This window comes from Berghia stephanieae, chromosome 4 (assembly GCF_034508935.2).
Source record: "Berghia stephanieae isolate SIO BIC M18660-M18661 chromosome 4, UCSD_Bste_1.3, whole genome shotgun sequence".
NCBI classification, from domain to species: Eukaryota; Metazoa; Mollusca; class Gastropoda; order Nudibranchia; family Aeolidiidae; genus Berghia; species Berghia stephanieae.
The window spans coordinates 48,821,538-48,835,148 of record NC_088363.1 but is presented as its reverse complement, the minus strand read 5'-3'; the positions used below and the strand labels follow the sequence as shown (position 1 = coordinate 48,835,148).

The following is a 13,611-nucleotide window of genomic DNA, read 5'->3' as shown; positions in this document are numbered from 1 at the left end:
GAGACAAATTTCCCCTATGGGATGAATAAAGGGATTTTAATATTGTTTTACATATAATCACAATATTACAGACTGGAAAAAATTCGGTCATAGCTATCTTATCAGCTTACATTTTTTAAAAGCACAACAAAACAAATAGAGCAATAAACAAAACAACACATACTTTATCAACAGAAACAATAGTAATCAAACAAAAGACCAATGATAATGTTATCAACAACAACAAGAATAACACAAATCGTAACCGCAACAACAAAAACAACAACAACAATAGCAGTAAACAAAGCAATACAACGTGGAATTAAACTATTCATCCCCACAGATCCTGAGAAAAGATTGTATGCGCTTGGCTAAGAAACTCACAACATTGCCATCCGAAAGTACAACGGACCAACACACAAAATTCTGTGTAACCTTAAACGTATAGTCTGGTTAATACAGTTTAGTGAGAAGTACTCATAAAACACTGATGGCAAAAAAAAAACACAAACAATAACAACGACCTGAGTGTCGGCAACTTCATTCTATCTATAACAAGATAATGTGATAAATAAATGCTCACAAACTGTGGGGCTGGCTCACTGACACGTCTGCTTGGCATGTTCCACCTATGGCTATGAGTTGGACTATTTTGGGCAATCCTTGAAAGACTTTGTTTGCTTGTAGATTCTGACAAAGCAGAGTGTCTCAAAAAAAAAAAACCCCAACAAACTGATTACGAATGTATCTCAAAAACTGGGTGTAACAAAAAACGAGTGTCTAAAGAAACCAACTGATTATCTCAAAAACTGGGTAGATATAAGAAAAACCGAGTGCATAAAAAATCAAGTGTTTCAAAAATCAAGTGTCTCAAAAACCGGATGTATCAAAAAACGCAGGCGCAACTTTGAAATTGACCCATCGTCTAAAAATTGAATTGTGAAAAAAAATCAGACTGTGTTTGAGCTTAGAATATGTTTTACTGAGGACAAATGAATGTAATACGGCATTTACGAGTGCTGAAAGCCAAGAATTTCATATTTTTTAAATTAGTGTTACTATATTGACCATCACTCACTCAATCCTCTCCGGGCCTGCTGGTACTGTCAGCAGCTTTTCTTGGGGCCATCTCGAGGGACAGACCTCTCTGCTTTAGGTCCCTCTCTATGGTACGTCCCCAATTCTCCTTGGGGCGGCCTCGCTTCCTCCTTCCTTGGGGTGTCCATCGCAGAGCCTTCCTTATCAGTGTTTCATCAGGTCTCCGATAGACATGCCCCAACCATTGCCATCTTCTCCTTTTAATGAGACTCTCCAGAGACTCCACTTCAGCTCTTGTTATCAGGTCCTCATAATTTGAGATTGTGTATATTGGACATCCCGACATATTTTCGATTTAAAACAATGTGTCACAAACAGGCTCTTTTCCGTTTCCTCACCTCACTCAGGTGGAAAATGAAGACATGACCGATAACAATTGGCCCTCTCTATGTCGAACATTATTTATTTTTTTTATTTTTTTGCTGCCTCTGCAGGTGTAATATCTCCTTATTCACATGTTAAGTGTTGCTTTTGTTAACGACTGTTAATGGCCAGGTAATTATTTTACACCTGAGCACGGTGAGAGGATAAATGTGAATAAAGAGCTTTTAACAAGGGTTCAACTTTTTTGTTGTTGCTCAGAGCGGGACTCAGACCCGGGACTCAGACCCGGGACTCACCGATCCAAAGGCAAATGCCATACCACTAGATCACGAATCCTCGCATAAGGAAGCTGTGCGTTTATCCAAAATTCTCACAACATCCGCCAGCCGGATATAACGTAATCACACACAAAACTATGTGTAACCTTAAACGTTTATATTCTGATTAATACAATTTAGTGAGAACTACTCATAAATAATGGCTGTCTAAGAAATAGAGTTTCTAAAAAACCGAGTGTCTGAAAAAAAAGACAAACCCAAGTGTCGAAAAACCGAATGCTCCTTAGAGTGACTTTCAAACTTGACGAAGAGAAAATTAATACATAAATAAATTTAATTACTGAATGAAGTGTCGACAAGCTCACAAGCGATTAACCTGCAACGACTGAGGTCACGGAATTCGATTTTGTTTATAAAATTAATACGTGGGATGAGATTCCTGCTTCGGTCAAAGTTTTCTTGACTTATGAAACTAGTTGAATGTTTGTAATGACTGGGTCAGACTCTTCTTCAGGAGGATTATACTTGTCATAATATTATTATCTATATTTCTACTGGAAGTGTGGTTGGGTAATTCTATAGATAATGTGCGCTTGTGTAAGAAACTCACAACATTGCCATCCATAAGGAAAACGGACCAATACACAAAACTATGTATATAACCTTAAAAGTTTATAATCTGGTTAATACAGTTTAGTGAGAATTACTCATAAACATGGATGGCAAAGAACAATAACAAAGGCCTGAGTGACGTCATCTTCGTTCTATCTATAGACCTTTTTTGGGTAAGTAACTTTTAGATGCGTTGAGATAAAATGCTCACACATCCGCCAGCCGGATATAACGTACTAACAAAACTACTAGACTTGACTGAAAAGTCTTGACGCCTAATGAATATCTCCGATTGTATTAAACTCATCAGTACAAACTATACATCAAAATGTGGGTAATTTATTATTATATTAGGGTCACCAAATTTTGTTTAGCTGCTATTTCTTGATTTTGATTTACTTTAATTGAAAGAACCTCTACTCCAACGTGTCGGTCAAAGAACTCACACACAAAAATATGCAAGAAACAGCGTGCTGTGACTGAGTTCTTTACTACAGAGAGAGAGAGAGAGAGAGAGAGAGAGAGAGAGAGAGAGAGAGAGAGAGAGAGATGTGCGCGCCCGTCGACATTTATGGTCTAGTGGTATGATAAGGGTTAATCCTTATTGGGAAATAGATTGACGAGTATCTCATAAATTGAGCGTCTCAAAAACCGAGTGCCTCTAAATCCAAGTGTCTAAAAAATAAAACAAGAATAAAACCAAGTGTCTAAAAAAAACAACAAACCCGAAGTGTCTCAAAAACCCAGTGCCTCAGAAAACCGAGTGCATAAAAAAAGTGTCTCGAAAATAAGAGTGTCTAAAAAAAAAACACCCCAAAAAACACCGAGTGTCTAAAAACCGAATGTCCCTTAGAGCGGCATTCAAACTTGACGAAGAGAAAATTAATACATAAATAAATGCAATTACTGAATGAAGTGTCGCAAGAGTCAGCGGCCTAAAGCTTGTCATGCTAGAAAATCTGAATTGAGTCCATTGGAACGTTTCAAATTATGCAATAAAGACATGAGGCCACCGAGAGTGGAGAGTCGAGGGTTTTCCAAAGTCATAAGGCTGTTCTTTTCATATGAAAATAAGATGCTCCCTCTTCTTCTCTTTCTCCCTCCTCTCCAATTCCCCATTAACCCCCCCCCCCTCTTTTTTTCAACACACAACCGTCGCTCTCATCTCTTCAATTACAATTTAAAATTGATGATGTTTGATCTGTCGTCAATCTGTGTCCCAATAACGATTAACCCTTATCGGCGGTATTCGATTTTCCTCTAACATATATCACGTCTTACCGTGTCGATCGATATAGAAGGAATGAAATTGACGCCACTCATCTCTTTGTTATTGTTTTCAGACAGCCATTATTTATGAGTAGTTCTCACTAAATTGTATTAATCAGACTATAAACGTTTAAGGTTACACATAGTTTTGTGTGTGGGTACGTTATATACGGCTGGCTGATGTTGTGAGCATTTTGGTTAGACGCAAAGCATCCTTATGTGCGGATTTGTGATCTAGTGGTATGACATTTGCCTTTGGACCGGCGAGTCCCGGGTGTGAGTCTCGCTCTGAGCATCGCAAAGTTGAATCCTTGTTAAAGGCTCTTTATTCACATTCATTCTCTCACCGTGCTCAGGTGTAAAATAATTACCTGGCCATTAACAGTCGTTAACAAAAGCAACACTTAACATGTGAAACGAGACAGGGGCAGCACAGGAGAAAAAAAGAATTTACGACATACTAATTGTTAACGGTCATGTATTCATTTCCACCTGAGTGCGGTGAGGTCACGGAAAAGAGCCTGTTTGTGACAAATTGTTTTATATCTTTATTATTTCGGGATGCCCAATATAGTAACACTAAAAAAAATATGAAATTCTTAACTTTCAGTACTCTTAAAGGCCGTATTACACTCTTTTGTCCTTAATAAAATATATTGTAAACTAAACCAAAGTCTGATATTTTTCACAAATTCAATTTTTAGCACCAACATAATACTGTTTTGAGACGGGTCAATTTCAAAGTTGCACCAGTGACATTTAGGAATTCGAACCAGCAACCTGCGAGTAAGAGACCAAATCTACAAGACCACATAACCAAATCAAAAATACAGTAAAAACATTTTGATTATTTGAAAATAATTTCCTGTCACCGTGAAAGGATTAACACATCACAATGTCATCAATTCAAAATTCCCATGAAATTGAAAAAGCAAATATTGTACGTATTGTAAGTACCTGTCCGTATATAAAATCACAAGCAACTGCTGACGTCGTATGGGAACATCTCTCTCCCTGCAAAAACGTATTTTCCCCACGAATTAAGACAAGGATAATAATTTTTAAATATTATATTGTGTTAAAAACTGGACAATTAAAGGTCTCTATACCTGTCGCTTGGTGTAAAACCTTCAAGTGTTAGGATATCAGAGAACCTCTTTCAGTATAATCCATCTTTCAGAGACGATTGTTTCATACGGGGTAAGTTCAGGCTATGCGAATATTTTATTGTGTTTAAAACTGGACGATTAGCGGTCTCCATAGCTCTCGCTTGGTGTAAAAAAAAGTGTTAGGGTATCAGAGAACCTCTTTAAGTATTTTCTATCCTTCATACGGGGTAAGTTCAGGTTGTGCCTCGTGTGTATGCGTATTAAATTGTTTTATTTTCCTATTAGAGGGGAACATCATACTGATGATATGGGTTAAGGTAAACTACTCGCCAAATCAATCGTACCAACGCACAACATTGTAACGTTTTTAGTTTGTAAGTGGGTCTTACGTGAGAATTAATTTTCCAACTGGCGGTCTAAAAACAACAATAAAGAGCAGAGTGACTTCAACTGCGTTCCTTCTATAAAATATTTTGCCCAGTCAAAAAGCGGTGAGTACTGTATTTATGGTAAGTAACACACTCACCATTTCTACTCACCGGATCAATCTTATCAACACACAAAAGACTATACGTAACCTTAATTGTAAATAGTTTGATTGATAGAATTTATAATGAGAAGTAATCAACCAAATAATAATAAGAGTGACGTCAATTTCATTAACTTTATGACATCAAAGAGCAGCATGTTAACGCAATAGATAGATACGATGTTGACGTCACTCATGTCTTTGTTATTGTTTTTTTTCCATCCGCGTTTATGAGTAATAGTAATTCTCACTAAAACAGACTATAAACGTTTGAGGTTACACATAGTTTTTTTTTTGTGTTGGTCCGTTATACTTCTGGATACACTTTTATGCTCGTCGGAGAAGTATTTCCTAAAAACGCCCGTCATTGTTCCGATAGTTTAGAACCAGTTACTTAGTTACAATGCGTTATTACGAGGGAAGTGACGTCACAACTGTTAAACCCTATTGTATTGATTCACCGCCATTCATAAGGAATAAAAATATAACCCCAGCTATCATATTTATGGCTGCAAATTCAATTTCCAACACACAGTCCATTCCCCACAGGTCACGTGTAAAATACTGTATAGCCGTATTTTGTTTGGATCGACATAGTCCTGTCAGATTAGCGCGTGTCGGGAATTAAAATGACATAATAACACGTATTCGTTGCATAATGAGGCGTCAAATTATCACATTTGATCATACAGGGTCTGGTCTAATCTACATTGTACATTTTTTCAACACAGGACACAGAAATCCCATCATATCTCGATTATGTAAATCATTGGATGGCTCCTAAACAATTTATACATAAAAACCAGCAGACGCGGGGCGCGCGTATCAGATTTCACTGTAACCTGGAAAATTCTCTGTTGTCACAACACGCTCACTCTTACCCGCTCACTTTAGATATTATTATGTGGTCAGTTGAATGGGATTGATCTATATTCAAATTTTCGCCATACAGAGTCGTCCATCATATGATTTGTTGCTGTCTAACGATTGGATATTTCTTAATGATTTAAAACAAGCCGTTTTCTTTATAGATAGAACGAAGATTACGTCACTCGGGTCTTTGTTATTGTTTTTGCCATCCGCGTTTATGAGTAATTCTCACTAAACTGTATTAACCTGACTATAAACGTTCATGGTTACACATAGTTTTGTGTGAAGGTCCGTTATACTTCGGATGGCAATGTTTTGAACTCCTTGGCCAAGCGCATACTATCTATAAAAACATGTAAAATACCCATGGGCCACGCTGAACAAAATGGACTGTGAACAGTTTATATTATATTTTGTATCTAGGTCATTTTGAGTACATTTTACAATGACTCGAGTACGTGAAAAAAGAATAAAGGGGCTGAGTGAAGTCAGTATCAATCATTCTATTAACGTTCAAGGTTACACAAAGTTTTATGTGTTGGTACAGTATAGCCAGCTGGCGAAATGTGAGGTTTTTGGCCAAACGCACAGTATCAATAGATAGTATGCGCTTGGCTAAGAAGCTCATAACATTGCCATCCGGAAGTATAACGGACAAACGCACAAAATGTGTGTATCCATGAACGTTTATAGTCAGGTTAATACAGTTCAGTGAGCATTACTCATAAACGCGGATGGCAAAAAACAATAACAAAGACCTGAGTGACGTCATCTTCGAACTATCTATAGATAGTCATTGTTGTGAGGTGGAACGTAATCCCCTGGGTTTGTGTGTGTGTGTGTGTGTGTGTGTGTGTGTGTGCGTGTGTGTGTGTTAATGTGCTTCAAATTTTTGCTCACTTATTGAGCTGGTAAAACAAAACAATTAGCTGTAGTGATGCTTTTCGTTCAACTAAAATACTCACCAGTTCGGTCTGTCATTTCAATGGTGCAAATACACAAAACAATGTGTAACATTATACGTTTATAGTGGATAACCCGCAATATTTGTGGAGAAATAAAGGCTTTTATTTACAAACAGGCACTCATCTATTTTAATTACTCTACTACTCTAAAATGGAAATTAACATAGATCAAGACGAATTTTTTGAGCACCATCTTTAATCGACCATCACGACATAGTAGATTTTCTTAATATTTATTTTGAGTCTACGGGTGACAGAATTGCCCTTACTTCAAGAAAAATGTTGTCAAGTTACTCGAATATCAATCTTTAAAAAATTGTTCTATAATTTTTGGATTTAACAGTAATTTTGTTTGTGCTCTTTGGCGAAAATTTACCACTCGCTGTTCGGGACAATGTTAACCCTCAACCATATTTTTTTTTAAAATGACTGGATAGTCTGATTGTTCGTTTTTATCAAGAACCCATGGCCCGCTTAAAAGCAATAATAAAGAGTTTTGTGATTATTAAGATTAGTATCCGCAAATTCGCTCACTTGGACAACGTGGAAGATTCCTGTTGACATCAGACATCTTGTTTGATGAATTATCTGTATTCCTTTGTGGAATGCCAAGGCGACGATATCGTATGATGTCGTGGAGGAAGGGCATATTTTTAGTGACGACAACTGTCTCAATCTATAAGAAACATTTTGTTAAAATACCTTTTGTCGAACGAGCATAATTTAATATTCATTGTTTAATAGATGTTGTGTTTTAAGACAATCGTCAGTTACAATGATAATTTAATATGTGATATTTCAAATGGACGTGGCTCTTTGTTTTAAAATAGCTGATGACCGTTATATGATTGGTCTGCAATTGGTAGACGATGGAAAGGGACGGCCTTCTCAAGACAAAACCACCCCATGCTATGTGTTCGTATACTTAAATAATATTATTGCATTGAAATAGAGATCAAGAGCATAATGTCAAAAAAGTGGTTCCAATCTCATTGGAAGTGTAAAACCAGTCTTTCGGAGGACTGGATAAATACCTTGTGTAAATTGATCGTGTGCTTTCAGAGTGGTGGCATCTTAGATTTTAGTCTAAATACATACTGATCGTCAAGAAAGATCATCCAACTTGACGACCCGTAATCCTAATAATCCGCATATACACGCTGCTACTAAAATATAGTTTAGCCATTAAAATGTAACTTATTCATTATTAGTCCTCCGAAGGGCTGGTTACATACACACTTCCAATGATTTTGGAACCAGAAAAGTAGAAGATGTTACCTCGCGACTTTTCTGCCCTATTACGTTACCTATAAGTTGCCCCGGCCTTCATCTGTACGCTATGGTTTCTCTCTTACCAATCAGAAAATTGACTTTTTCACAACAACAACAAAATAATCCATTCAGAATTGTATAATAGATTTATAAATTAAATTTTTAAAATGTGTATGGACTTGACCTCGTCTTTTTGTTGACCTTGGTGCGGCTTTGTAGTCTTTTATATGACACCCGCCTTTGGACCTGTTAGTCCCGGGTTCAAGTCCCGCTGTGGGCGGGCGCAATGTTGAGTCTTTGGATACAGATATATTCATATTCACTCACAATACTCGGGTATAAAATGAGTACTTGACTGGTAACAGTGTTGACTCTGTCGAAACAAAAATTGTAATAGCGTCATGTCTGTCATATATTACGTTATGTATTACTGTTCACTTAGCACCTCTTGTCAACCGCTTTTAGCGCATTTACTGGACAATGCGTTAGATAAAAGCTCACTTTTTAATTTTTAATTTAAGTGGAGAATATCTCTGGTTTCTTAAACTGTAAACATGTATTTTGGGATTTATTCAATTTCTTTAATTTTATATTCTGGCGTTTATTTTAATGACAACATAACACTAGATCTGGTCATCTTGTATAGAAAGTTATCCAAAATATTACGCTTCCACGTTGCGGTGACAAAACGGCTCGTCATGAGGGCTCAAACGTCCTTTTTTACAGACTAACCTACTGTGTGAACATCGCATAATTTATTAATGAGACGTTATGTGTTAATATCACGGTCATTGAATTGGCAATTTAAGTATTGACTCATCATATTATTATGTGAGCTATCGTTGAAAAACAGTATTAGAGCGGTTTAGCTGATCATCCGTATCACGCATCACGGATCACGTATCAATCACATGACCATTCTAATTATACGTTTAAAAAAATTTGTGTCGCTATACGAATTTGATTGGATGTCACAATGTTTTAACATTATCGTGACCTATATAAAAATCACACGGCGGCACGGTTTTCACGTATAATGAGAATGATCATGTGATATTAAAGTAATATCTGATGTGCGTTGCGTCATACGCATGATCTGCTAAATCTCTTCATTAGGTCGGATTGAACCTGATACCAAAATGTGGTTATAGAATAAAAATGATAAGAAATGTTAGATTGTAGTTTTTGTCAATTTAAGAAAATATATTTATTGGCTATGCGGTCTAGTGGTATGACGCCTTTGGATCGGAAGGTTCAGGCTTCGAGACCCGCTCTGAGCGGCGCATAGTTGATTCCTTGGAAAATTCTCCTTATTCCCATTCTTTCATTGTACTCAGGTGTAAAATGAGTACCTGACCGTTAAAATAGTTTATCTCTGTTGAAAAAAAAAACAACAATTATAATATCGCATAATAGGCGTTATATCTCGTTCTACATGTTAAGTGTTACTGTTAGCGAGGGACTCCTTGTAAACAGCTTTGAGCACGTTTAGTGGATATTGCGCTATATAAATGCTCTTGCTGTTATAAAATACAGTGGAACCCGAATTGTAATCAACACTCTTAAAATAAAATTCTGTTTAAAGTCAACACCTCTGCTGTTGGTCCCAAATTATCCGTTCTTGACCTAAATGTATTCCATTGACAATGGACAAAGTCAGTCTTGCTCAAAGTCAACCAATCTTTTTGGTCTGGTTCAGGATTCCCCCTGTAATTCAAATTATCAAATCTATAAACTAGCAAGGATCATCATCCCAACATGATACCTACCGTTATGACTTTAACTGGAATGCAATAGGAATCAAGATATACACTCATGCACAGTGTGAGTGTATGTGCATTAGTATGTGTGATATTGTGTGCGTGCGTGCGTGCGTGTGTGTGTGTGTGTTTGTGTAATTGTCAGTTTGTGTGCCGTTTTACGCTATAGAAACCGGAATAAACTCCTGATCCGTGGCCTATGACAAACATCTTAAAACCGTGTTTTTCTTTCAGTATACGGCAGTACTCTACACGATTAACTCTACATAAAGGACGCCTTTCAGCGACTTATAGGTGCGGCTATGTGGTCTTGTGGTATGACACTCGCTTTCGGATCGGAAGGTCCAGGGTTCGTGACCTGCTCGGCGCATAGTTGAGTCCTTGGAAACGGCTCATTACTCACATTCTCTCACCGTACTCAGGTGTAAAATGAGGACCTGATCGTTAACAGCGGTGTCCCTGTCGGAAAAAAAATATAATATCGCCTAACAGGCGTCATGTCTCGTTCTGCATGTTACGTGTTGCTATTGGTCAGGGACCCTTTGTAAATTGCTTTAAGCACGTTTAGTGGATATTGCGCTATAGACAAACTTAAGTTTATAATAGTACTGAATGTAAAGAAAATTCGGTTCCACATTCCTCGCCTGCAAGGGGGAGAGTGGCAGATAAATGAAGCGTTCGGAAGGAACAGTATAGATAGAATGCGCTTGGCCAAGGAGTTCACAACATTGCCATCCGGAAGTATAACGGACCAACACACAAACTCTGTGTAACCATGAACTTTTATAGTCTGGTTAATACAGTTTAGTGAGAACAACTCACAAACGCGGATGGCAAAAACAATAACAAAGGCCTGAGTGACGTCATCTGCATACTATCTATACTAGTAATCTAGATTATTCCCGTAACCGTGATTTAAATATGCGGAATGATCAATATTATAATTTTTCGATATGTTCAACACTGTCATTATTTTTCTCTTCTCATTTCAGATTTCAAAATGGAGGGTGTGGGGAAGGAGAGCGACAACAAAAAAGCAATAATTCAAGCCACTTCCGGTGAAGTTGGACACGGAGCCGATGACGAAATTCCAGAAAGATCTGCTTGGTCCAACCAGCTGGAGTTCTTCTTCTCTTGCGTTGGGTACGCAGTCGGTTTAGGCAACGTGTGGCGATTTCCTTATCTTACCTACCAGTATGGAGGAGGTAATGACGTTATCATCATCATCATCATCATCATCATCATCATCGTCATCATCATCATCATCATCATCATCATCATCATCATTATCACCGCCGCTGTTGTCGTTGTCGTCGTCATCATAATCGTCATCATCATAGCCTCCTCCTCCTCTTCTTCCTCCTCCTCCTCCTCCTCCTCCTCCTCCTCATCATCATCATCATCATCATCATCATCATCATCATCATCATTATTATAATTATTATTATTATTATTATTATTATTATTATTATTATTATTATTATTATTATTATTATTATTATTATTATTATTATTATTATTATTATTATTATAATTATCATCATCATAATCATCACGAAATTTATCTCTTTGCCGTTGTTGTTCTGATCATGTTATGCAATTATGATAATATGGAAAGGGCTACAACCTGTAAATATTAAACATCTATCATCTTCTTCAAATTTTCTTGGTTATCTACCTTGTCCCAGACTATCCTTGGTCAAAGCTAAAACAAATACTATATATCTTTAGAAAAGAACATTTGATTATGCAAACAAAGCTTAAAGGTCAAAGAAGCAAAATGTTACCAAGATTTTTCTTTGATTTGGTATTTTTTCTCTTTAATTATCTCAATTTTGTTTGCCAATGACCTAATGACGTTCTACCCCAATTATATTTTCTTCCAGGTGCTTTCCTCATCCCCTATGTGATAATGTTGCTGGTGTGTGGTCTCCCTTTGTTTTTCCTGGAGTTAGCGTTTGGACAGTTTGCATCTCTGGGACCTGTTACAATATGGAGGGTCTGCCCACTCTTTACTGGTAAGCTATCAGTTTAAATCAATGTGACTTTATATTGTCTTATTCTTTCTTGCTTTTTTCTTTTTGGCACTGCTTCATACACACTTTTTGACATCTTTATGGTGGGTGTACCTATCTCTCCAATGGCGTGTGTATACTATAATATGTGTTCTCTGTTAACAGTTTATAATGTGTTGTGCATCTATCTAACGGTGTGTGTAAACTAAAATCACTATGTTATTACTTTATACGGAAGGTTCAGGCTTCGAGACCCGCTCTGAGCGGCGCATAGTTGATTCCTTGGAAAATTCTCCTTATTCCCATTCTTTCATTGTACTCAGGTGTAAAATGAGTACCTGACCGTTAAAATAGTTTATCTCTGTTGAAAAAAAAACAACAATTATAATATCGCATAATAGGCGTTATATCTCGTTCTACATGTTAAGTGTTACTGTTAGCGAGGGACTCCTTGTAAACAGCTTTGAGCACGTTTAGTGGATATTGCGCTATATAAATGCTCTTGCAATCATTGTCTATATTCTGTTCATACCAGTGCCGGTTTTGCAATGCTGTGCATCTACCTGATGGTGTGTACTCTCTGTTAATAATTTATATCAATATCTTTATTCCGTTGACGCAGGTGTAGGTTTTTCTATGGTGTGCATCTCCCTAATGGTGTGTGTATACTACAACGTCATTGTGATGTACGCTATATTCTACATGATTGTCTCCGTCATATCTATGGACGGGGATCTACCCTGGGCCTCTTGCGGCAACTCTTGGAACACAAACTACTGCGTAGAGAAAATACCCAACATTACAGCCATGACTGATATGGAGGCGGCCAACCTAACACTTGGTGATTTGAATCATCATCATCATCATCATCATCATCATCATCATCATCATCATCATCATCATCATCATCATCATCGTCGTCGTCGTCGTTATCATCATCATCATCATCATCAGCATCATCATCATTATCGTCGTCATCATCATCATCATCATCATCATCATCATCATCATCATCATCACCCTTAAATGAGCTGTTAATTGTAACGCTTTGAGCACGTTTAGTGGATGCTACAATAAATAAAAGCTCAAATTTATTTCATGTAAATATGCATTTTTAATGTCATCCATTGCAGGTCGGATGAGCATGGAGTGTGTTAAGGATAAACTGATTGACAACAATTTAACATTGGCCAATGTGACTTACAATATGACACAAACATTACTGGACGATTGCGACAAGACGGTGCTGCCCAGTGATGAATATTTCTCGTAAGTTCTAAGAAGTAGTCTCTCAGAGCATAAGACCAAAGAAAAACCCACTTAAAAACACTAAAACACAAATCTGCAAATTCCAACTTTTTCAAGTATTCGTTTTGTTTTCCACCTACCCCACCTATATACAAATGAAAACATCATCATCAAGAACAACAACAACAACAACAACAACAACAACAACAAAACCTCGTCAAATTTCTCCATTCTCATTATTTGATTTATAACTCAATTTTAATCGTTCAGTTTATTCTGACTG

General features: G+C 37.1%; 1 protein-coding gene across 2 annotated transcripts in view; it reads left to right on the top strand.

Annotated features, from left to right (window-relative positions):
• The window catches only part of LOC144970741 (sodium- and chloride-dependent glycine transporter 1-like), a 55,761-nt gene that overhangs the window by 20,998 nt on the left and 21,152 nt on the right, over positions 1 to 13,611 (top strand). For both annotated transcript variants that reach the window (XM_078910717.1, XM_078910716.1), the window contains 4 exons: positions 11,058 to 11,270; positions 11,952 to 12,083; positions 12,703 to 12,921; positions 13,214 to 13,349. In XM_078910717.1, coding sequence (XP_078766843.1) covers positions 11,058 to 11,270; positions 11,952 to 12,083; positions 12,703 to 12,921; positions 13,214 to 13,349 — 700 coding nt within the window. The remainder of the gene's footprint in view (positions 1 to 11,057; positions 11,271 to 11,951; positions 12,084 to 12,702; positions 12,922 to 13,213; positions 13,350 to 13,611) is intronic.